General features: G+C 35.2%; 1 protein-coding gene across 1 annotated transcript in view; it reads left to right on the top strand.

Annotated features, from left to right (window-relative positions):
* The window catches only part of LOC111060195 (trichohyalin), a 229,147-nt gene that overhangs the window by 177,536 nt on the left and 24,403 nt on the right, over positions 1-27,208 (top strand). The window contains exon 4 of the mRNA XM_039426674.1: positions 24,024-24,863. Within this exon, the coding sequence (XP_039282608.1) occupies positions 24,024-24,863 (840 nt within the window). The remainder of the gene's footprint in view (positions 1-24,023; positions 24,864-27,208) is intronic.

Here is a 27,208-nt window from a genome sequence, read left to right as displayed (position 1 = left end):
TTTAAAGTAGAGAATAGGAATTGAGATAGTAAGATTTGAATTTCACAGTTAGCAGCAGATTTGTAACCTTCAGAGCAATGTGAAATAGCTCATCATCGCGACAACATACTCCCAGAGACAAGAAATATAGTGGCTTATGCTTATCCTTCATCTATGATACTCCTATCACGCTTATAGGATGAAGGATGAAATTCTCATGAAATTTTTGTGTAGTTGAGAACATTTGATAACAAATAATCACAAGTTCACAGTTGAGGAGAATGTTGAGTTTCTGCATGTTAATAACAAAGGCAGATCTTTGAATATTCGAGAGGCTTTAGAAATAACAAGAGTAATTAAAGAAAATTCCCAGTATAGTTTAAATGACCAGATTCATTTCAACCAATACAACACTACGAATTTAGTTTTATCATAAAATTGTAAGCATACATTAGTCAATAGTTTTTCCATTTACATATTTGTTTTATTATCTTTCACACTTGTTTTCTTGGTTCTTATTTTGTACAGAAAGTAAATTTTATTATCATGTTGCTTAAGCCGCCATTTTGTCACACCTTTGAGTGGGAGGAGACTATCTAGCTAGGCCAATGGCAGGCGTTCATGCCCTCGACCAATAGCAGTACTCGCCTACTAGTATAAATTCTGCTGCTCTTGTATCTAGTTTTAGTTTATCAGAGATTGACAATGGTGTAATAACCGAAACCGGTCTTTCTAATTATCAATAAATCAGTGGTTTTTTGACAATTTCTTAGTCTTTTTCATCCAATTCTCATGAACTAGTGGATAAGTAGTATTTTAATAGCACGAGAAATATTTCATAGAAGAGATAATTGAGATATAATAATTGAGATTCGAATTTGAATTTCACAGTTAGCAGCAGATTCGTAACCTTCAAAACATTGTGAAACAGATCATCACCCGATCACATACATACTCCTATCACGCTTATCTGATAAAGGATGCAATCCATAAACCAGTGCACATAACAACGCAATGTTCCAACCGTTATTGATGAAGGCAATCTATCCAGACCCGATCAAAAACAGCGACATCAGATTGATGTAGGATTGAGCACGCAGATGCAGAATTGATGTCAATCAATTGACGGCTAATCAAGTGGCAAACTAATAACACATGTGTCCATGGGAACTCGTTCACAAGTTTGTGAGCGCCAGTACGGTTGTGAGTGCCGCCATTTTGTGAGTGTGCGTGTGAGAGTGTGATTAATGACCACATCCAACTAAATAGCCAAGACCGTGGTGGAGCATCCTCCCCTGATTAATTATACCATTCTGCTTTTGACAAGTCTGTTTCGGTCTGGCCTATAACCTCTTCTCTATCCTTCTCTCACCACCTCAACAAATACAGATTGCAATCGCATCTCTCAATTTTCTTCTCTCTTCTTGTTTCGAGATTTCTATCTGTATTAATTCTTTTACCCCTTTTCTTCTTAGTATCTCGTTTTCTACTCACTCTCGTAGTGGAAAATTCAGGATGCAATGGAATCTTCAAATTTTATTCTCTGTTAAGCTCTTTTCTGTATAGGGCTACTTGTAATATAAATGTAAATAAAAATAAAAATCTCAGTACCCTTTTTAGAAATATTTTATCACAACATGTTTCGGACATTTATGCTATTTTCAAGTCCATAAAAGTCCATTGAAAATTGCATAAATGTCCGAAACATGTTGTGATAAAATATTTCTAAAAAGGGTATTGAGATTTTTATTTTTCTTTACATTTATTCTCTTTGTCTGTTTGGTATTTTTTGTTTGTATTTTTCATTTTTTGTTCACCTCTTGTTCTTCTCTCCTGCTAGCTCCATGTTTTTTCTTTGTGCCGTTCTCTATTCTATTTCCACCTATCCCCCTCAGCATCTCTATTTCTATCCTCCCCCCCATAAAAATGCAGGATTCAATCAGACCTTTTAATTTTTTTCGCCACACTGCACAGAAAGCAGCTGTTTTCCAGTCCCTACGTAGATCTGAAAGACCTTGTTTGCAGACGACGTCAGAAAGGGTTTCTTTTCCGGTCTAGGCCAGAAAGTTGTCTCTTTCCAGCCGCTTATGACTGGAAACAACGCGCTAATTATTATTAATAAGTCATCCGCTAGATCGGGCGAGTGTCCACTTTCATAATAAGCTGAAGTCGCCATGATTTTAGTTCCAGTTTCGAATCAAACTAATTCGCTTCGCAACCAGTTTTATTCAATTATTTATTGTTGATTAGTGCATTCCGAATTTTCAAAAATGCTTGAAGATGACTGTGGTATTCCAAGTGAAATTTTAAAAGAATCTGAAATCCTGACTGCAAATCTTCTACCACTAAAATCAAGAGATAGGTACGATAGCTTAACGAGTATTCTTTATTTTGTATTCTTTATTTATTTTGTCAGCAATACCTGTAGTGTGGCGAAAAATATCGTTCGCACCACGGGCAAAAATGTTTTTCCAGCTCTCAATCTTTTCTAGTCCTCGGCCTACGGCCTCGGACTTGAAAACCGATTTCGAGCTGGAAAAATCTCATTTTCTGCTCTAGGTGCGAAATATACTATTTTGCCAGTTTTGAGTCCTCTCTATACGCCTATCTTGCCTCGTATCTCTTCGTCTTTCCTTCCGTTTGCTCAGTGTCTTCTCTTTGTTTTGTTTCATTTTCACAGGTATTCCTTATTATCTCTTCTCCTATCTATCTTTCCAAAAGGTTCTTGGTAGATTTCTCACCTCCCATATTCCACTTCTCCAATACTTTTCTGGTTTATTTCTTTGTCAGTTTCAATTTGTGTCAACCTCTCCAATTTCCTTTATTTCAACTCTTTCTCTCTTCTGCTATCTCCACAAGTTCATTTTCCATATGATACTCCCAATTTGATCTCCCAATTCGTCCATACCTTATTAAAATTCATTTGATGCCTTTCTCCTGTCTTACCCTCCATTCCTACTTTTGAATTGTATTCTAAGGTCACGTTCCTAGAACACTTATTGAATCTTATTTATCATTTGATCTACAGGATGGGTGAAAAGTCCGTGAACGACTTAATATATCATACACAAAGGTAATTTGATGGTGGGTGTGATTGGGGATACTACTCAAATTGAAAATACTACTTTACTATGACTTCGAAAATCTGGTCCGCCATCTTGTATCCGCTATATTGAATGCAACTTTTTTTTTAAATAGGAAGGTGGTCATGCGATACATGATTCCGATACGAAATTTCAAGAAAAAATGAATGGTGGAAACCGTACATCGATACCTCAAACCGTTCAGAAGATATTCACATTATTAATCAATACTATTTAAAGCAGAAAGGAGAGAAAAAGTATGAGAACGGCTTAGTATCTCATGAAAGATTGTAATTCCAAGGTTGGTGTGATTGGGGATCCCTCTCAAATAAGAAATACTACCTTACTATAACTTCAAAAATCAGGTCCACCATCTTGGATCCGCCATATTGAATGCAACTATATTTTTTTAAATGGGAAAGTTGTCATGCGATACATGATTCCGATACGAAATTTTCAAGAGAAAATGAATGGTGGAGACCGCACATCTATATCTCAAACCGTTCAGAAGATATTCACATTATTAATCAATACCACCTATGTATTTCTTTTCTGATATGCATGATATTGATTAATAATGTGAACATCTTCTGAACGGTTTGAGATATCGATTTGCGGTTTTCGCCATTAATATTTTCTTTAAATTTCGTATCAAAATCATGTATCGCATGACCTCCTTCCCATTTAAAAAAAAAGTTGCATTCAATATGGCGGATCCAAGATGGTGGACCATATTTTTAAAGTCATAGTAAAGTAGTATTTTCAATTTGAGTAGGATCCCCAATCACACCCACCGTTGAATAACCTTTGTGTATGAGATATTAAGCCATTCTCGGACTTTTCACCCAACCTGTATATTATTATATAAAGGTTTAATGGTTCAAAGACTTTATAAGCGCCCTAGAAACTTGGTAATTGGTACATTGTTCTAACTTTATTATATTTTGTAAGATGCTTCTCATGGACATGATGTGTCTATTTTCATTCGTTGAATCGATAATTATCATTTATTCATTCGAATAACTCAACAGGGAAGATCAAAGGGCACGACCAAGAACGTGTTTCGGATGGACACGTTAAGTTGTCGGTCGCGGCTGCCTAAAAAGTAGTTGTTAGGTCATTTCAGAGGCCCTGAAATTGATCAGTTGCGACCTGAAAACTCTGACACCAGACCTGAGCCAGCCAGTTCACTCGATATTATTATTATTACGACCAAGAAAATGTTTTTCCCCCGTATTTCGATTCCTACACTAGTCCAGGAGTTAAATTTTGCTTTATTTGTATTCTTCATGGATGAACTATCTACCTTCCGTTTATTGCCCAGCTTATGTTGTTATTACAGGCTCTTGAAATGTTCAATGGTCACTTACTGAACAACAAGAGCTTCCCACTTCAAAGAGAGCTGCAGTTGTTGAACACATAGGTGGATGATTAGAGTGTGCTGGAGTGCAAGCAGGGTTATGGGGTTATGACAGCATGCCGCGTTTCCAGCCATGAATTATGAGGCGGGCGCTGTTTTGACAGCCGTCTAATGCACAATATTGGAGCACACTACTCCGCCTTTCCGCCCAACTAGTGAGGCCGTCTAAAACTGAAAGGGATATACATAGGGCCCTTCACACTGGGCTGATGTGGGGGACAACTACAACATGCTTCTCTTCTTCTCCTAAATCTCTCTTGCTCCTCTTATCATGCTTCTCCTCCTTTCTCTCACTCTTCTCATCATCCTCCTCCCCTCCTCAACTCATCCTCCTATCTAAGCTCATGAAAAGGTCAAAAACGTCAAACAAAGAAACAAATCATATGAATCTTATTGGAAATTTCTTCCTCTTTCGAACCATATCCCTTGAATTAGATTTTGACTGATAGTTTTCCAGACGTTTATGGAAAATATCGAAAAATCTATATATCTCAAAATAAGTTCAAAAACGTCAAGCAAAGGAACAGATCATATGAATCCTATTGGATATTTCTTTCTCTTTCGATCTATATCCCTTGAACTAGATTTTGATTGATAGGGTTTGCAGACGTTTTTAAAAAATAACGAAAAATCTATATATCTCAAAAAAGTTTAAAAACGTCAAACAACGAACAAATCATAAGAGTCTTATTGATTTTTTTTCCTCTTTTGAACCATATCCCTTGAATTAGATGTTGATTGATAGTTTTCCAGACGTTTTTCAAAAATATCGAAAACCTCGAAATCTCAAGTCGATATAGGAAAACTCTATTGATCATTTTTTGTTGAAATTCCATGTAGAATCTGTTATTTTCGACTGTTACACCTCTCGTTGAACACTGTAGACTCATAGAATACGAAGTGGTTAAATTGTGTTGCCCTATGAATTCCATATGCAACAGAGATTTTGGGAAATCGTGCATATTACGCCAACAAAGAAATTTTCAAAGCAGATTGATATCTCGAAGAACAAAGGAGATGATGTAAAGGACATTAGTATAACCGGTTGTGACGTATGGAGCTGAAACATGGACACTTACTAACAAGGATTCAGATTCAGATTCAGGATGAGAGAGCGTTGAGGTCATTTGAAAGAAAGATGTTCAGAAGGATATGGGGACCATATGCGATGAAGGAACGGAGAGCTAGGTATAATAATGAGATTGACGAAGCAATTGGAAGAAAAAATATTGTTCGTTCCATAAAGGCAAGACGAATTGAATAGTTAGGACATGTTGTGAGAATGGGGGAGGAGAGAGGCCCAATAAGAATGATGGATGAAATCATAATCGGAACTAGGAGAAGAGGAAGACCAAGAAGAAGATGGCTGAATGACGTGTTGGATGATCTCCATGTGCTGAGAGTGGCGAACTGGCGGAGGAGAGCACAGGAGCGTGATGTATGGAGGCGCCATGTTGAGGAGACCAAAGTCCACCCAGGACTGTAGAGCTAGATAGAGTAAAAGTAAGTGAATGAATTCCATTTGTATAATGCTTCAAAAAATGTTTGTTTTAATCTCAATTTTATTGATGATAGCATTCGAAATTCAACTTCAAACTTACACACAAACTCAAACGGACTACTCGAGTCTCGAGTCAAAATTAGGATCTCGCTTTCTTCGTTCGTTCAATTATTATAAATCTTGAAGCAAGAACAATTCTAAGTGGTAAGCCTATATTCTCATGCACTCGAAAGACATCATCAATTATGAATGTCTTTTTTCTTTAGGGCTACTTTAAATATTTTCGAAACGAAATAATTCAGCTACTATAATGCCATTTCTTAGAATTGCATTAATAGCTGGTACATGTCGTGTCAAAAATAATTCAAGAGGGTACTCAGATTCATATTTTTATTCATATGATACTATGCTATGAAAAATATATAATATGTTGAATAGTGCTCCCCTCTATAACTCTTACGGTTTTTTCTTGAGAATAATGTCTTAATGAATATGACTTTCGAAACGGTCGTCACTACCAATATAGTAAGTGTGAAAAAGATTTTTTAAAATACCAGCTGATCTTTTTCACCAATCATGAATTAGATTCTAGGCCTACACTACGACGTTGCAATATCGTAGTCCGCGGCCTTGTATTAGAGGTGGCTATGATATGGGCTAACTTCTTCAAACTGTTCTTGCCTCAAAATTCATAATTGAACAAACTTAGCGAGTTCCTACTTCCCAGGTTCGAGTCGTGGTCCGTTTATGGATTTGTAGACTTATGTAGCATTATGTTTATGTTCACCGATGTGAACATAGAGGTGGCTATGCCTAAATTCATCCACCCAAAATACCAAAAATTATCGAAAATCACAATAAAGTTCAGTAATTAGTTACTGGAAGACGTGAATGATTATCGTAACCGAATCAAATCATCGACAGTGATCAAAACTTTCACTCATTATGAAACTCGTCAAATCAAAGGCTGGCAAGAGATTTGACAATGCGTTCAATGCAAACGACAGTTGTCGAAAGTCCATTGAGGAGTTGTAATGGAATCAAGTGCCATTACAGCCGCCCCAATCGGGCCTATTACTGGTCCCATTACAACTGTCCTAACGACAATGATACGACCACTTGTTCCCATTCCTAACGATCACATTCTACAACGATCCAGTCATGCCAATGTATCCACTATTGTTATTAACGTCTCCGGATTAGATTACATCATCAAATCGATTGGAATATTTATTCATACACGTTCACGTGACTGTATTCCTTAGTTATAAATCAATGAATGATGGATTTGAGATACAACCGTTGAGAAAAAGCAACGTACAAAAGCTTCTTGCTCTTTTGTGAGTGGTGGAATCTTCTTGTTTGCTTCAATATTATTCTTTGTCATCATCATCATCATCAGTATTTTCATTGTTTATAACTAATTTTCCGTGGTGGGAGTTATCTGTATTTTATGTCAAATTTTATTACAATGTGGTGTGGCGCACTCACACAACTTCCCTTGCCGTTATGAAAATTGATCAATTGATGCTAGTGTTCCCGCGCATCTCAAGTCTACTATTCAAAGATTCAAGCCAGCTGGTGACAGGACAATAACGCTGGAGACACACGAAGTTTGCTATCTCTTCGAAGTGAATGATTCAATAGAATCAACAGTTTGCAATTGAATAATCTTATTTTCTCGAATATCGAGCTTGTTTTCAATTTTAGGTGAAAATGTTACTGAACATTCATTGTAGAGATTTCAATGGTCAATCTTTTCCACTCGAAATTTTTTGTTTAAATTGTATCTGAAGCCTGATAACTGGGACTCTAAAATCAAACTTTGCATAAATGGGGAGGAGCTCCTGAAATTTTTACAGATATCGGACTTGTACCATACAGATCAATACCCAAAAACCACTTTTTTGGACTCAGGGGACCTTGAAACGTACAGAAATTTAGAAATTGAGGTGCCTTAACTTTTTTCTTCAAGCAATACTTTCCTTACCTATGGTAATAGGGAAGGAAAGTAAAGAGAGTGCTCTCCTTTTACTAATGATTTTTATTCTAAAAGTAATGTAAACAGTGATTTGATTTGAATTTTATTTGATAAGGTGTTAGTTATAAATTAGTTACAATTTTTTCTATGATTACAATATCACAAAACAATTATACTAAAACAATCAATATTATTTTGTATCACAGCATAATTTTTCTAAACTTTATCAATGTTTTTCTTCTGGATTGAAGCTGTTTCCACACTGCATACGAATAACTCAAGTGAGGTTCACTTTCTTTATAATATCAGTGGAAAGATAGGACAACAGGTGCCGATTCTTGTCTTGCCAATGCTTCCCATAGAATATAACTGATATAATATCTGATACCATATATCTGATGTGATACTAAATATTTTTTTGTTAAAAATAATGTATTATATTTTATTTATACGATTTATTAATACATTTTCATAATCGAGATTGAATATTTTACTAATTTATTATATTTCTACATTTAAAAAATAATCTAGCAACGTAGCAAAACTAGAAAAGGATAGTGCTATCTGTTTTGATGAATGATGGACAAGATTGGCAATACCAATGTTAATCGAATACTGTCATTATAGCATAGACCTCTCTGTAGCGATCAATAACGTTATTTATGTGTTATTGTATTGTATTGGTTCTATGGGTATCAATATTTATTTATTTATTTATTTATACGATAATATCATTGATTTATTTGATAATATCATTCCATTATCAATATTATTCGTTACAAGTGGCAATTGAGTGGAATATTTCTAATTAATTTATTAATTCAAGCCATCTAAATTCAAAATTTATAGTTTTAATGTTCATTTTGGACTAAAATTTTATAATAATTGTACACGTGAAATATTCTAACCTTATCTTGGACTTTGTCACTTATAAATTTGGAAGAAAAATAGCACAAGGACTACCTTATTATTTCATCTTTCAATATTATTACATTAGTGTCATTTGCATTGTAAATAAATGAATAAATAAATTATGGAATGAATAAATGGACGTACGTCACAGATAGTACAAGTACAGTTGTTATGTACAAGTACATACAAATGGAATGGCCAAACATTTTTCAAAACAATTTACACGACCTTTTTCCTTTTTTTTACGCAAGAATCAATGTGCACCCGAAACATTCTTGTAGATTACCAACTCAACTAACTATTCATTCACATATTACTATAGTGAGGTCCACGTTATAATGTCAGTATTTGTTCAACTTTGGTTTTGCTATCCTTGTCTATCATTCGACAAAGCCGGTGGTACTATCCTTTTCTAGGTCCACAACGTTGCCAATTATGTTTTTGACAGTGAAGAAATCTCTATTATATTAAAGCCACATAGACAAAAAATTCACAGCCAATACGGCTGATTGTCACGGAGAACAATAATTAATTAATGCAGAGAATCGGCATCGCTATTCTCCTATCTTTATCTACTGCCATTATAACGTGGACCTCACTATATTAATTTATTCACATAGGCCAACTATTCACTCATTGACTATTCGTACACTTAAACATTGTTTTAGATTTGAAACTTCCCTTCAGTGTTTCATCTTGTGAGAAAATGTATGGACGTCTAAACTCCAAAAAATTATTCGAAACCGCTATTCTAATTCAGTCACCAAGACACCGTAGAGGAAATTAAAAACCTACCCCATACAACTCTAACAACCCTTTCAATTCTCTGTGTAATATCACAAACCCCCGCACATATTTTTTGTTTCGCTGAAATTAGGACAGATGGGGTCATTTTTGCAGCTATATATATCCAGAGCAGCATAATTCAATTACAAGGCTACTAAGTGAAAGCTGCAGTCTTTTAAAAGGCTCCATCATGATGGCGAGAAGATGTATCTATAAAGACTAGCAAGAGTTAATAGAAGATGTGGATGTTGAAAGAAGCTGCAAAGGGAACAAAGAGGAGTAAGAGAGAAGTAAGAGTGAAGTGAAAGAGAGTAGAAGAGAGAAGAAGAGAGTAAAATGAGTAAGAAAGAACAACTGTTTGATGAAGAGGAAGGGGTTGAGCATGAAGGATATGGAGGAGCCAGAAAGAGAGAGCCAGAGTGAGAGAGAGTGTGTGTGTATGGAAGAGAGAGTGAGTGAGAGAGAAGAAGGAAGAGATAAAGATGAGAAAGAAGTATCATTAACACCCCTAAACAGGCATATTTCCTTTAGCGCAGCTATAACACAGCTTTCTTGTAATTAAATGTAAATTAAGTAGCATGGAGCCTTTAAAACGTTGAAAGGCTTTCTTCTTTAGTAATTCACTTAGGATAAAAGACAGTTAGAGCTGAAGACTACAAAGAATGGATGAAAGATAAAAGGCAGTTTGGAAGAGGTCCGCGAATTCCTAGAGTTCCTAATTATTTATTCTCAAAAGCGAAAGAGCGTATGTGTTTTAGCTCGAATCATGGATAATTATTCTTGTAGTGTGGTGTACATAGATTGCCTATTTCCCTGCAAAGTATGTGTGTTCTCTGTTTTTAGTCCAGCCAACGAAAGATTATAGAGGGAAAAGTTTGGAACACAATTTTCAACTCCACAGCTCTTTCAAGGATAGTTAGAGGATTAACATATCAAAAGTCCTCATCCCTACCCCTTAGGGGTAGCTCCTAAAGGGGTGGGGGTGGTTTGAAAGTACCATTTTTCCATTTTTTGCATAAATCTCGGAAACTATGCATCTTATGAACATTTGCATCCTGTGCAAACTTAAAGCTTACAAAATTACCAACAAGTTTTGTTCTTTACATTTTTTCCATATCTCTTATAGTTTCTGAGATATCTGCCCTTGAAGGTGAGACATTTTTCGAAAAAACACTTCTGCCTTCAATTTTTTCATCTTTTCTGCCTTATAATTTTTGAACGATTGATGACAATGTATTCTAGGTACATTGGTTTTATGTGTACTAACTCTAGTAGAGGCTTGATATTACAGAATGAGATTATCTGTTCACATGTTATAATAAGGTAATATAATAATCGAGTTATAAGTGAAATTTGGAATATACTTCCAGCTCAGAATTCTATACTACAGTAAGAAAATCATATACGATTCAATTTACATTGTATGTTACACTTTCCAATTGGTATATTATTAAGTATTCTGAAAATTATCCTCGGTTTTATGTCTGATCACACTAGCTGATAAATTGGCAGCTTGATCTTTCATCAATGTGGATATCTGTTTATCTGCAATCAAGAGTGTGATTAGTTAAGAAGCTAATCAGTTATCTACAGTTGACAAGCTGAACACATGTACATAGAACTATTGAAACAATGTTGAAAGATTAAAGATTTCTTCAATGTTTTGTTCATTTCTCAGTGAATGAGAGAAGAGGAAGAAATACCATTGATCAAATGAGATTCATATTTCACTAGAAGAAGAATATTACTCTGCTCCTTCAATATGATTCAATTATTGTCAAGATGCTGTGGTTTTGAAATAATATTGATGATCAACATTCTATTAAATTCTTCAATGTTTGATTCCATTACGAACTGCTTGTTAAATAATCACTTTAGAACAACTAATAACCACATAGCAGTCAGGTGTGCCAGAGTGATGATGAAGGGCCTAGTGTCCGAAAGCGCTCCACTAATGTGAGTAGAAGCTAATAGCTTTTATTTAAAAATACCTGACTGCTATGTCGTAATTAGTTGTTCAAAAGTCATCATCATCTTACGTACAAGGATTAGGTTAATGCCTGTTCCGACTTACAAACAGCTTATTAGTATCTATATTTCAATTATTACAAAATTAAGCTATAATATATACAAGTAGTGTATTTATTGCCATCTCTTCCGTGGCCTACCAATAGATCTTTTCCCTGCCGGTTTATAATTCAATATCTGTAGTGGAAGCCTTTCTGCCGGCATTCTTTCCACATGGTCTTTCCACTGCTTCCGGTATTGTGTGATTTTTTCCAACAAGCTGTAAATTCCTAGCTCTGCTCGGATATCGTCGTTTCTGATGTGGTCCCTTCTATCGCAGCCCTTGGTTCTCCGGAGGAATCGCATCTCCGCCGCCTGCACTCTACTCTCTAGGGGTTAGTTGTAACCCACGACTCACTTCCGTAGAGGAGGACTGGAGCAGCCATTATTCTATAAAATTTCATTATAGTATCTCTCCGTGCTTGCTTCCCCAAGGTTCTGCTAATATTGCCACATACCACTTGAAATAGTCAATCCAATTCATAGTCGATGTCAAACAATTTTAGTCAAAGTACACAGAAGTCAACATTTAATAGAATCACTTTTGAACATACCATTTCAAGTGGTATGTTCAAAAGTGATTCTATTAAATGTTGACTTCTGTGTACTTTGACTAAAATTGTTTGACATCGACTATGAATTGGATTTCTATCGGATAAAATTCAGCAATGATATAAAATTCATAAGTTGACCTGTCAAGGTGAACGTCTGCCACTGGTCTAGACAAGCAGTGAACCACTGAATGGGGAGGGGCTTGTCTAGGCCTATAGCAGACATTACCTTGATACGTCCACCAATAACGGTGCTTGGGCGGTAGTTTAAATAATAGTACTGCTCTGTAGACCTACTTCAGTTTTAGTTTATATTGATAATGGTGGAACAAACGAGACCGTTATTTATTCATTCACTTATTTATTTGAAAATATACATACGGTATTTTAGGGCACCAGAAACTAAATCTCATTTCTGCCCTCATAACACACATTGGGCATACAATTTGAAAAACAATACATGTAAAGGAAAATAAGATAACTAATACTATTGAGTTATCTCGATTCTTAATAAATCTATGGTTTGATAATATCTAAACTTTTTATTCCGAATGCTAAGTGAACAATAATGGATGGAAATAAAATTATGGAAGTATATTCTTGTATCATATTAATAAGAGTACACTATGAAGGTCCTTTCTCCAGACAATATAATTGAATAAAGAATAGATGTGGGGGAGAAGGACGCAATATTATCTTAAAGATGTTTAGAAAGGTAGAAATAAATGAGAAAAGCACTGCCAGTCTCAGGAATGCCTCTGGTATTTTTGATAAACTTTGCCACCGTATTAGAACTTTGATAAATGTTGCTTTGTTGTTTCCAAATAAATTACCAAGTGATAGAGAGAGACAGTTAGTGTGAGTGAGTGAGAGGGAAGTGAGATTGACAGTGAAAGTATATTGTGATGGTGAGGAGAGGAAGAAGAAAAAGTTCCAAGGGAGAGCTGAAACAAAATGGGAAAAATGAAACAAAAAACAACAACAATTGTGAAATAGATGGATGAATGAGTGAAAGGAATGTTAAGGGAAAGTTGAAAATTGTTGAGTGTAAGGCGCAAGTTGCAAACTTCTTACTCCCTCTCCCTCAATATCTTCTTCCTCCTTCATTCCCTCACCCCTTCCATCAGTTACTGCCTCTCGCTCCCCTCTTCTTTTCCTCCCACTACTCCTCATTCCAGTATACTCGTAAATACACTTGTTCATTCCGAAATTCTTCGTTTTCTTCTATTAAGCAACAGCAGCCTTTTCTGCATATTCTGCATTATTTTGCAACAACTCACTGTGCTGCGAATTTCTTTGCCGGCATAATATTCTCTAGAAAGTTTATTGAAACGTCGAACTTTCAATCGCAAATGGATTCTTTAGCGCGCGAGTAAAAACAAAACTGAAGGAGAAAAACTCCAACAATTTTCTCAACCAATCAACGCGTATTGGCAATCGAGTCGTGGAGAGGTGGAGAAGAAAAGATCTAGTGGAGGGAGAAGAAGAAGAAGTAGTAAAAGATGAAGAAGAAGAAGAAGAAGTAGAAGACGAAGAAGAAAAAGAAGTTGAAGAAGAAGAAGAAGAAGTGGAAGAAGAGGAGAATCGAAGAAGAGTATCGCGAACGAGTTAGCTAGAACGAAGCTTATGAGAAAATTCAGTGCCTCTCGCTTTTCCATTTTCAATCAGTGTAAATTGTCGTGTTTGTAGTCGATTTTCCTCTGTTTCAAAGTGAAAAATAATTTTCTATTTTCGACAATCAACTCCGCCAATTTCTGCTTCCTCTCTCTGCGATTGTTTCTGTTGGATTCCAATAGAATGAAATTTTTATCCTGGCATTCTTTGATTGTGACGTAAATACTAAGTGGCAAGACAATTCCATCTCAATAGCTTTCTAAATTATTGTAGCTATTTGTATACCATTGTTGGGCACTATCGCAAGGAATGATGATCAACAAGGTACAGATCGAAATTACTGAGATATTAACAGCATTTAATTTGGATTTTCGTTTAATAATAATTGATAATTAACAAAGGTTTTACAATGTTGAGTGGTAGAGAAGATTTGAACGTCCTAACTCCGCCAGAGGAATTTTGAATTGTTTTACTCTATATAACTCCGCCTAATGAAGTTATATTCTAATTCCGTTCAGTCAAAATTCAGTATCCATGGGGAGAAAATCTGCATAGGCCCACGTGAATTATAGGAAGAAATTAATATGGATTTTGTATCACTTAAATACTGTAGATAGGATGAATTTGTGTAATGTTTCAATACTGATTTCAAGTGAAAGACAACACAACCATAGAAATGTTGATGGAAACTTCTAGAATATTCATAGCTTTACAGTGATTTTGTTCATAGATACGTAGCGCTGCTTGAAATACGTTCATCACTAATTATTATTCAGTTTGATTCAAATCGATTCTATCGAATTTACTCCACTTGACTGCAATTCAACTCAATCCAAATTCATTCTATTCTATAATAAGAGGTAAACAAAATATGAATAAGAAATATGACATCACTTTCATCCAATCAAATGATTTATAGGTCGAAACGAAACTCTAGAATAGAGATGGAATAAAGAATCACATGCGAGATGGGATTAAAATAAGATGAAGTAAATAAATTCATGAAAATAATGCAAGAGTGAATATAACTAGTCAATAAAATCCAGGGAAATGAACTTTCTTCCAAGTAAATTCATTATTGGCAGTTTAGCCTGCTCAATATGTTCCTACTTCCCTTGCCCTATTATCATAGGTAAAGAAACTATTGCTTTCCGATAAAATTTAAGGTACCCTGATTTCTAAATTTCTATACCTTTCAAGATCCCCTGAGTCCAAAAAAGTGGTTTTTGAGTATTGGTCTGTATGTGTATGTGAGTGTATGTGTGTCTGTGTACACGATATCTCATTTGCCAATTAACGGAATGACTTTAAATTTGGTCCTTACAATATAAGGATCCGACACGAACAATTTCGATAGAATGCAATCCAAGATGGCTGCTAAAATGGCAAAAATGATGTCAGAAACAGGGTTTTTCGCAGTTTTCTCAAAAACGGCTCCAACGATTACGATCAAATTCATACCAAAATTGGTCATTGATCTATCATAGCTCTATCAACTGCCCTAAGTCCTATATATGTAAAAATTTCAGGAGCTTCACCCCATCTATGCAAAGTTTAATTTTAGATTCCCAATTATCAGGCTTCAGATTCAATTTAAACGAAACATTTCAAGATCGAGCATGGAATCTCTACAATTTATGACTCGTGATATGTTCACCTAATATTAAAAATGAACTCGAAAAACGAGAAAATATGATTATTCAAATCAAATAATGTAAACTTAATGAGAGAGGCAACTGTTGATTCCAATGTACCTAGAATGTATTCTAGTACCTTGGTTGATTCTATTAAATCATTCACTAAAGAGATAGCAGAATATTGATCTATCCAGCTGATAAAATTCAAATTTAATATTATAATGAAAATTTTTATAATGGCAAGGGAAGTGTGTGAGTGCGCCACACCATATTTTTCAAATACCTTAGCTGTAGTATTTCAACTGTACAAAGGTAACTTAGTAAATTTGAAGAAACTGAAACTAAAAATTTAAAGCGAAGAAAAGGTATATTGAACTCTAAAATAGAGGCATACTGGAGGAAATCAACTAGAATAGAAGATTTGAAGCGAATAATAGGTATATTGGAATAAGGATGTACATTGGAAGAAAGCACAAGGAAGGAAGATTTGAAGCGGACAATAGGCCTATTGAATAAAGGAGGTATATCGGAAGAAAGTCAAAACAGAATATAAAGTCGAGGCTATTGAGAAAAATGAATGGAAAACCAGATGAAGAATAAAGGAGAAGGGGACTAGACAGATGGAGAACAGAAAGAAAACAGACTCAAATTGTAGCAACCAGGGAATAAGAATGTCCAATGAGACACCAGACCTGCATCATATTTTCATGCTGTCTTCTCTTCATTCTAACCTCTTTTCATATTTGTCACCAAAAATCTGGCTTTATTTTTCCTTTCCCCCTATCCGCACACCCCTTCCGTCTTCCTTATTTATTAAGGGCGCCCTTTATGCATAAAATTCATACCCTCTCCCGCATTTCTTTTCCTTCCGACATACAACCAAAAGGAATATATTGGAGAATTCTGTTTTACCTCGTTTGTGCTACAGCAGATTTCTATTTTTGTCTCTGCAAATTGCAAATTCGTGTACAATATTTCTATACAACTCTCTTCCTATCTTTTTTTCTCCAATATCATTCTCTCTTTCTTCCTATCTCGCTCTCTCTCTCTTTCTGTTTCACTCTCTCTTTCTCTCTCTCACTCACTCTTAAGAGCTCCTCCTGGGTGAAAATGAAGACAGCGAATCTATTCCATTCTTTTCTAACCTTTCTCTCTCTCACATACCTCTCGTTCTCAATCAGTCTCACTCGCTCCCTCTCTCACTCTCTTTCTCTCAATCTCTCTTTACTCTCTCTCTCTCATGGTAGAGAGTTTGTGGGGAGGATATTTTTTTAATATTCTTTCCGAAGAATGGACATTGATATGTCCAAAGCTCCGCCAATTTATGTAGATTCATAACAATATAATTATCTATAGTTATTACATTACAAATTGCTTTTTCATATCATATAGAGTTCAATAATTATTATTTTCTTACTCCATATTATGTAAAATCATCTATAGTTTTATGTGATCTTGTGACTAGCGATAGTGGAATTATTGCTAATTGCATGACCAGAAGAACGACTGCTGAAAAATACGTTCCTTCTAAACGAATGGAGATTAATGACGATGTTGATGCGATAACCATTGACGACTATTCATTGACTTCATCACCGGCGCCGTTGATTGGTCAGTCTCATACGACTTGGCACGGAGGAGCAGCTTCAAACGTGCGACATCTCACAAACGCAGACGAGACACTTCACCAACTGGACGAGAATGGAATTGCCCTGGATGCAATAAATTCTGATGACAATCTGCATGATACCTCACAATTCAACAACAGACAATATCATACTTCACCATTTAGTAATAACAGTTTTTCCTTAGTTAATGTAGAAAATAACAACGTTCAACATCCCACATGTTTTTCTCCCATTTTACAAAATTCATGTCCTCAATCACCAATACTTTCCCGGCACAGAGAAGAGAGTAGTTTTTTAGAGGTAATTTCCATGCTCAACCGAACTCTATAAACAGAAGCACACAAATCAGTAACTTTCATCAACCGTTCTATATTAATGGAGATCACTGTTCTGCACTCTCAGTATTCTTTTGCAATGTACAGAGCTTAAGCAATAAAGTACAAGAAATCAATGTGATAAATAGTACAAATAGACATGATATTCTTTGCTTGACAGAGCATTGGTTGAAAAAAGATCTTTTAAGTCTAGTCAAAATAGATGGTTTTGTAATGACCTCTGCCTTCTGCCGAGTGAATTCTAAAAATGGTGGTGTAGCTATTTTTATTGCTGACAGATGTGTAAATAATTTCAAAGAAATCGATGTATCTACATATACAGATGAAATCAACCATGAGTTTGTTGCTGTTAGGAATAAAAATTTGAAAATAATTGTCATAGCGCTATATAGATCACCAAAAGGTGATCTAGCTCTCTTTTTTAATGCATTAGATAGACTAATTTTATCATTAACTAAATATGTGCATGATCATCACTTCATAATAGGAGGTGATTATAATGTAAACATATTGTCTGTTGATTCTAGAAGAACTGAGTTGGTGAATTTTCTCAAATCTTATAACCTGTATTTAAGTAACTTCGAGCCAACAAGAATGAATTCTTGTTTAGATAATGTAGCAACTGACTTGCATCCTGATTTGTTTGAGGTGGCTGTTGAGCCTGTCATGCTAGGAGACCATGATGCTGTATGCTTCAATATAAAGTCCAACTTCTTGAACTTAAGTGTGGATAATGCATGTAATAGCTTGAAAGCCGGTAAGTCCTACAGTTTTAGAGCAATAACTACAGAGGGAACCAATCATCTGCGTTCTCAACTCTATGGTAGGGATTGGTCTAGTATTCTCATTCACAAATCAGCTGAAGACAATTTTCAAACCTTTTTCAATACATTTTATGAGTTTTTCAAGTGTTCTTTTCCTTTGAAAAGTAGGAAGCCCAACAATGACAAAATTAGTAAGATGAAACTATCGCCTGCTTTAAGTGGTCTGAGGAATGCGTTACTCATCGCTTACAATAAATACAAGAATTTTGGGTCGGAAAATGAAAAATTTAATTATCGGAATTTAAGGAGAATCTATAGATCTGAATTGAAAGCATCTAAACTGAATACCAATGTTAGGTTTATTGAGTCGGCAAGCAATAAATGCTCAGCTGCTTGGAAAATCATTAGAAAAAGTTCAAATCCATATCAACAATGGAAAACATCAGTCTCTCCAGATGCGTTCAATAAATATTTTTTAGAAGCAATAGAGAAGATTAACATTAGTATTACCGCATCAGAAATATCAGCAACCAACTTTTTGGAGTTTTCCCCTAGATCTGTTTCAAGATTTGAGTTAAGAGAGGTATCAGTTGAGCAGGTTCTTGCCATTGTTTCGAAAATGAAATCTACAACTAGTAATGATATCTATAATATATCTAGCTCATTGATTAAAAAAGTTATTCATTCAATTGCGGACCCCTTAACATCATGTTTTAATGCTTGTATGAATGAGTCAGTCTTTCCGGCAGTTCTCAAACATTCTAGAACTGTGCCCATATATAAAAAAGGTTGCAAGGATCAACCTGAGAATTCTAGACCACTATCTATCCCTCCAATTTTTAGCAAAATTTTTGAATACATAATTGGGACTCAACTCTATGAATATTTGGAGAGTAATGGCCTACTCTCAGATACCCAGTTTGGTTATAGGGCGGGCAGATCAACTATTGACGCGGTTAGCTCCATTGTCGAAGATATTATGGACTGCTTCAATTCTAAACGTTATGCAGGCCTAGTGCTTTATGACTTAAGTAAAGCATACGATGTTGTAAGCCATGACATTCTGCTGAAAAAATTGCATCATCTAGGCGTGCATGGAAAGTCCCTCAAGCTCATAAAGTCGTATTTGAGTGAGCGTAAACAAACTGTCAATGTCAATAAAGAATTTTCCAAGCCTTGCCATGTACCTCAGGGAGTACCACAAGGTTCAATATTAGGACCATTGCTGTTTCTTGTTATGATGAATGATGCAGGTTTCAGCACTGATTCAAGAATAGTTTGCTATGCAGATGACACCTCCATGCTCTCGACCGATTCTGACATTGCAACTCTGAAAGAAAAGATGTCTACTTGTCAAGAACAAGTGAGCCTATGGTTCAGGGCAAATAACTTGCTTCTCATAGTGGAAAGACACAAGAAATGATCTTAGGTTTGAGACAAGTGGATGAGAAGAATGTGAAGAGTGTGAAGATTCTTGGTATACACCTCGACCAAAGACTAACATGGGGCCCTCATATTGATTATGTATGTTCTAAGCTGAACCGAGTTTTGTATCTCCTACGAAGATTGAAGGAATGTGTTCCTAAAGATTACCTTAGGATGACATACTTTGCTTTCTTTCAAAGTACTTTTTCGTATGGTCTCTCTCTATGGGGGTGTTCTCCTGATATTCATAAAATCCTACTGCTTCAAAAGAAGGCAATAAGAACTATTTCCAATGCTGACTACTTGGAGCACTGCAAGCCATTGTTCATCAATCAAGGGATAATGACTGTTATAGCTTGTTTGTTCTCATGTTGGCCGTGAATGTAAAGAAAAATATGAATGAGTTTATATGTAGGGAAAATATTCACCACCATTATACAAGAAATAGGCAACAAATTGATGTGCCCTATACCAGACTTAATAGAGTTCAGAGAAGTTCAAAGTTGGTTTCTTTAAAAATATTCAACAAGCTACCCATCAATGTGAGAGCTATGACAATAAATGCCTTTAAAAATAGATTAAAAATGCTTCTAACGGAAAATCCTCTTTATTCACTAGCTGAGTATTTTAATATGGATGAAGGGATATTTAACAATTATTTCTGAACATATGGTTATATTTCCTATTGACATTATACTTTAAAGTAATATTATTGTATTATAGTACATAGAATTTGAGGAATTGACGTGATTATTTGTTTAGATCTTAATTTAATTTATGGCTGACGTTTCCAATTGTATATTCTGTATACTTAAAGGAATAAACTTTATTATTATTATTATTATTATTATTATTATTGGACATATTATGTCCAAAGCTTCCCCAATTCATGAAGATGCATAACAATAATATCTATAGTAATTCCAAATTGCTTTTTTCATATCATATACAGTTCAATAATTATTTTCTTAGTCTATATTATTTAAATTCATCTATAGTTTTGCTGTATTGTAAGCTTTTGTATATAAGCCAGTATATATTGTAATCTACATAAATAAAATACTCAATCAATCAATAGATCAATCTCTCTCACTCAGTCTCTCTCTCACACTTCTCTGCCACTATCGTTCTCTCAATCACTCTTCCTCTCTCACACATACAACATACATTCTTTCTCTCTCTCTATCTATCTATCCTACTCTAACACACACTCTCTCTCTTTCTCTTCACCTGTATTTATCTCTCACTCTCTCAACATATTTCTCTCTTCCTCCTTATACTGGTTCTCGAAATAGAGACCAACTCCCGTGTTATGTTTGCTTCACATGTAAAGTTTTCGTGTCGTAAAGTTCTCCATGACAAACCGATATTGACATTCTCTAGATGACTACATCCAGTTTCGGGCTGAATTCATCCAGCAATGTTCCCTTTATGCACATAACATCGTCATGTTGTTTTGTTGCCAATTTCAAGTGGAGGACGTGACTGATTTTGTGTACAAGGTATGTCAGCTTGTGGTTGACGAGGTTATCTTGATCGAAGGATGAAATACTATGAATTTTCTGTGAAGAATACAATGCTATGAATAAATTGTGAATCAAGGTCACAAATATTGAATCAATCACATGCAAAGCCTCTGTGTAGGAAATTTGAAGCTGGGTTTACTCCGGAGTTAAGTTTTCAACATTTTTGTTATTAACTGATGTTTATAACAAAAGTCATTAACATAATTATGTTAGAAACAATTTGTTGAATAACAAGGAATTTCCTGTTGAAAACACGAGTTATTAACAGAAAGAAGAGGAGAGAGAAGGGAAACTTTTTATGATTCAGTCAAGTTGATAACTTTTTGTTAATAACTCGAGCTACTAACTCCGATGTTTAGAGCTTAAAGCTGCGTTTACACCGGAGTTAATAACACAAGTTTTTAACATTTTCGTTATCAACTGATGTTAATTACAAAAGTTAATAACATCATGTTGAGTTGCGTTTACACCGGAGTTGATAACATGAGTTATTAATAAAAAGTTGTCAACTTGACTGAATCGACAAAAAATTATCTTGAAAAAAGTCGATAACTCGTGTTTTCAACAGAAAATTCCTTGTTATTATCAAGATTTATGTTATCCATCGAGAGTCGGTAACTTTTGTTGATAACAGGTTACTATCTTCCCCGCAACCCCCTCGCCCAGAATCCCTACCCTACAACTACACCTGTTCCCTAATAACTACAGCTGCAGACAAAACACGTGACAAAGTTATTAACTTTTGTTGATAACGAAACTAGCAGCCAAAAGAAAATTTTATTAACTTTATGTTGAAAACTTTTGTTTTAAACTCTGGTGTAAACGCATTATAATTTATTTACACTAGATCAGATGAAGATCATTATGTTAATGATCACACACATGTTTCAATTCAAATTTGAAGACAATTTTTTGCTTTTTATTCCGGCTGTTATATCATATGAATAGTCTCGTCAAATGAAATCATATGGAAGTCAATTATATTCATAACAAGATCTTTGTCAACTTCCGTTCAATCTAATAGAATCTATAAGGATTAAGTTATAACCATCTTGTTAATAACTTTGGTGTAAACCCAGTTAAAGATGCATACCACTTTAATGTCTTTGATTGAAACTATAGACCTTATACAAATACAGTAATAGACTGGCTTCTCCACACATCTGTGTAATCACTTGTCATCTGATTTATGATGAATAATTCTATAGTCTGATTTTTACTCTAATATTGGCGTATGAAGGAGGCTCCTTTTTCCTTTTATATTATCACTAGCCGTCAGGCTCGCTTCGCTCGCCATATCCGTCTAGCCAGGGGGCTCTGCCCCCTGGACCCCCGACTGGATCGTCCAAGAATGAGATCAGAAGGCTCGCTTCGCTCGCCTGCATTTTTCATTTAAGCATTTTTATCATATGTTAGAACAATCCACTCGGGGGTCCAGACTAAACGTCTGGCTAAACGGATATGGCGAGCGAAGCGAGCCTGACGGCTAGTAATATAATATTTCCAGGATTGAAGTAGCAGTGCCCAATCAATCTTTCCGCGATAAATGCATTTAAATCTTCAACTTGGTGCCAACCTAACAAAGTCAACTCAACTTAATGCCAACCTGACAAAATTATTAATTTAGTTGCCAGTTAACAACTGTTTCGAAGAGGTACTCTATCTAGATTATAGATCTATAGTAACATATGATACGGAAATTTCAATTATAATTAAGAGATTGGGAGAAGAAGAATATACATGCTAAAAGACGAACTTTAAACCCTTAAAAACAACCCTTAGACTTAAAATATTGCCAAAAGATTTCTTAGTGCGCCTCTAAAGGGCCAACTGAACATACCTACCAAATTTGAACGTTTTTGGTCCGGTAGATTTTTAGTTATGCGAGTGAGTGAGTGAGTGAGTGAGTGAGTGAGTGAGTGAGTGAGTCAGTCAGTGAGTGAGTGCCATTTCGCTTTTATATATATAGATTGAAATGCAGAATTTCCAAAAACCTTGTATGTACGTCGACGCGAAATTTAATAAGGAACATACCTGTCAAATTTCATGAAAATCTATTACCGCGTTTCGCTGTAAATGTGCAACATATAAATTAATATATGAACATTTAAACATTAAGAGAAATGCCAAACCGTCGACTTGTATCTTAGACCTCACTTCGTTCGGTCAATAAAATGACTGGGATGATTTTGGGGCAAAGTTTGCATCTGAATAGATGGAGCAAGAGGTGCTACAAGTATGATCACTCTCGAAAATAAAAAAAAAACCTCTTGGGGAGCAGAGTCAGAGGCCAAAACTGTTTTTAAAAAACCACCGGACAAAATATATCTCGATAGATTCATTGTAATTAGATTTTAAACTCAATTACTGATGGCTATATCCTATTCTTATGCTATTCATCTTGTAAAACACTTGGGTACAAGATCCAATGATGATGTTGATGTTGATGATGATAATGATGATTATTATTATTATTATTATTGAAAAATATTTTTTGTCTTAATAACTAAGTAGCCGGAGATCAATTCTGATCTCAAGACTAAAATAGTTGCAATTCAAAGCAGAGTCTCATTTACTCTTCTCCAGATCAGAGGCTTAGAAACTTACGTACAATATTAGTTGTACCAAGAACTGCTGCTTTCTGCATAATTCTCATATTCCAGTTCTCCAACTGCAGTTGTTCCATTGCTTTTGTCATTATTATGATTATGATGATGATGAACATGTATACGCGAACATAATATTAATAGATTCATTAAAATTAAGTTTGAAACTCCAATTACTGATGAATTCTTTCCATTCTATTTGTTGCAGAAGAGCTAGGAATCGAGAAGCGACGCAGCCAAGAACAGCCGACTCATCAAAACTCAACTACAGCCAACAACAGCCTCCTTCCGATCACAGCCAACTCTTCTTCTTTCCACTCTCCTCCTCTCCCTCCTCCTTCTTCAACCCTTCCTCCTCCTCGTTTGCCCTTCACCTCTTCGTCAAGATTAGAAGAAAATAAGGCCAACAACAATCGGTCGACATTGCCAGATCGGATAGAGGAGTTTGTTGCGAAAAACAATTCCACAAGAAAAGCTCGTGTCAGGAGTGTTGTTGGCACAAAGTTTCGGAAGAAAAAGAAAGGTGCTAGAAGAAAAGAGAAAGAAGAATTTGGTGGGGAGGTGGGGAAAGTGGGAGGAGGAGGAGAAGGAAGGAGGAGGAGACAACATCATCGTCGTCGGAACAACGGAGTTTGGCCGAAACTTCATCGTGCCAAAAAAAATTCTAGACGAATTGAGGCGAGAAGTACAAGGGATGAAGAAGGAGAGAGATGGAGAGAAGACGAACAACAAGAGGACGAGGAAAAGAAAGTGCGACAGAACGAAGAAGCAAGTGAAAAGGAGGATGTGGGAGAGACATACAACTGGATGCAGTTGATAAGGCTGAGACATGATAAAGTGGATGAGGTGAACAGAAGGAGTAGTGCAGATATGTTAGCTGATAGGAATGAGGTAGAGAAGGAGGATGATTATCGGGAGGAGGTGGAGGAGGAAGAGGAGGAGGAGGAGTTGGAGGAGAAGGTGGAGTTAGAAGACAACCATGTGAGCTGGGTTCCTTCTATGGAATCGTCCTCTGTTATGAGGGGTGCTACATATAAAACACATACAGGTAAGTGTTGATGAAAGATAAGCTACTAATCAAATCAAATTTGTTTCAAAATAATACACAAAATTCAATAAAAATTTGATTGAAAAATATAAAATATGATAGAAGTAACAAAACTATAATTATTATCATATTATAAAACTCACACAGTTGAGTGTTCATAAATGATTAGCTAGAAATCAAATTTAATTTGTCTCAAAATAATACACTAAATTCAATAAGAACTTGATAGAAAATCAAAGATAATATGATAGATTTTTTTGGGGGAAATAAACATAAATTTGTAGATGTAAGAAAACTATAATTATTATCATATTACAATATTTTAAGTCTCAGGCCCGGTTGCACAACAGCCGGTTAAATTTTAACCGTGATTAATTTCAAGAGAAAAAACAGAGAAGGCGTTTTTGAAAAGTCGTCTTTCCTGAATGGTTCTCGTGAAATTTAAAACCGGCTGTTGTGCGACCAGCAATCAATATCCTTTTAAATACTCCATTTCTATCATAATAACCAATGTTTATCATATTGTAAGTATTCTACAGGTCTCTGATGATGATAAAAAATAAGAGTTTTCTTCCAATGGAGACCAGAACTACAGAGACACTTTTTCTCTGCATTCGCATATATTCCATTATGAAATACTTTCGATGATTTTCGATAATGTACACGTGATGGTATGTGCATATACTACTGTCAGCTGTGCATGATTAACAGAACTTTCAGGTTACACATTTTTATCGAGCAAGTTTTCATTCATTGTTGTTCATGCAATTTAATATGGATATCATTTTAATAAGTAGTATAAATTATTTTTTCTCCAACTAGCATATGGAAATCATGTTGTCATGATACATTCATAATACCGTAAATCATAACTTGCTCATCAGTACTGTATTCAACATAATACCATAGAGAAACAATAGCATAAGTTGATATCCCATGGTATAGGGCGTTTATGTTGCAACTTTTACTGTTATCTCAAGCCGATAGTTCATGTAATTCTTTCCCATGCATATGTGTGACGCTGGTAGTCTATCATATTGTGCCGTTCATACACTCTCACCCGAACAAAACAGTAAAAATTGACCATAATCGACAGTAATCGGCTTGAGATAACAGTAAAAGTTGCGACATAAACGCCCTATACCATGGGATATCTACTTACGCCATTGTTTATCTATGATAATACTGTGTAATGTGTCGTCGTACATACATGTCGTACATACATATGTCGTACATACATGTCGTACATACATATGTCGTACATACATGTCATACATACATATGTCGTACATACATCGTCGTACGATACATTTCGTTCTGTATTACGTTACTCAATATTTTGTTTTTCAAGAGTGTTACTGTCGAAGCTTTGCCTAAACTTGGCCGCTTAATGCGTATTCAAATAGAAATCAATTTTGTTCTGTATTTTATTCTGTGATCCTTTATTTCCGTAGGCTATATAGTTTACCTGAAAGATCGATGACAGGTCATCATGTATAATGATTATTATCCTCTGTAACAATTCAAAAATCTAATTCCTAACAAATTAAATTTCCGGAATTCGCGATGTTATAGAATCTAATTTCCTTTCTGTTTTTGTAATTCATCAGTAATTCATCGATATTAATCCCATGAAAAATAACCAGTGATAAATACAATCAATCACTAATATTCAATCAGAATACATTTCTCCCATTCAGTGTTCTGAATAGATTTTTTATTAAATATTTATTCAATTTCCACTCAATGAATTCATGCATAACTAACAGACTAGCAGGATTAAAAAAGTTGGAACTGAATGGATTTTCAAAAAAATAACCGTGATAATAATTTCAACCAACGAGTCGATACTCAATTTATCGATATTTTGTTGTCGAGTATCGAATAGTGACAAGCTCCGTACCAACTTCGATACTGTTAGATGAAGCCCCTATAATCTCCATTGTTGTTTCATGAATATTGCAAATGCGAAATCCTGTTTAAATACACAGGATTATTCATTCTATCCGTTTATTAACGGTTCTCGGGTTGTATGTTAATTCAGTGATTAAAGCGTTGCATAGCCTGTGATACACTGTTTTTCCTGTATCGAGAATGTTTGCCTGAATTTAGTAGGACTGGTGTGATGATATCATTTTATGAACGAAAGTTAGATCTTTTGTTGGAACTTGTCATTATTAGGCAGAAGCAATGAGCTACAATGATTATCAATTGTTCTTGAAGTAGAACGAGCAAATATTTCGAAATTATACAATTGTTCTGATTGAGAAGTGATTTTAAATTCAATCTTAATGAATCTAGTAGGACTGGTGAGATAATCAGTATTTTATGTACAAAAGATAGCT

Source organism: Nilaparvata lugens, chromosome 4, assembly GCF_014356525.2.
Source record: "Nilaparvata lugens isolate BPH chromosome 4, ASM1435652v1, whole genome shotgun sequence".
Taxonomy (NCBI): domain Eukaryota; kingdom Metazoa; phylum Arthropoda; class Insecta; order Hemiptera; family Delphacidae; genus Nilaparvata; species Nilaparvata lugens.
The sequence above is the reverse complement of the archived record's forward strand: the minus strand, read 5'-3'. Positions and strand labels throughout refer to the sequence as shown.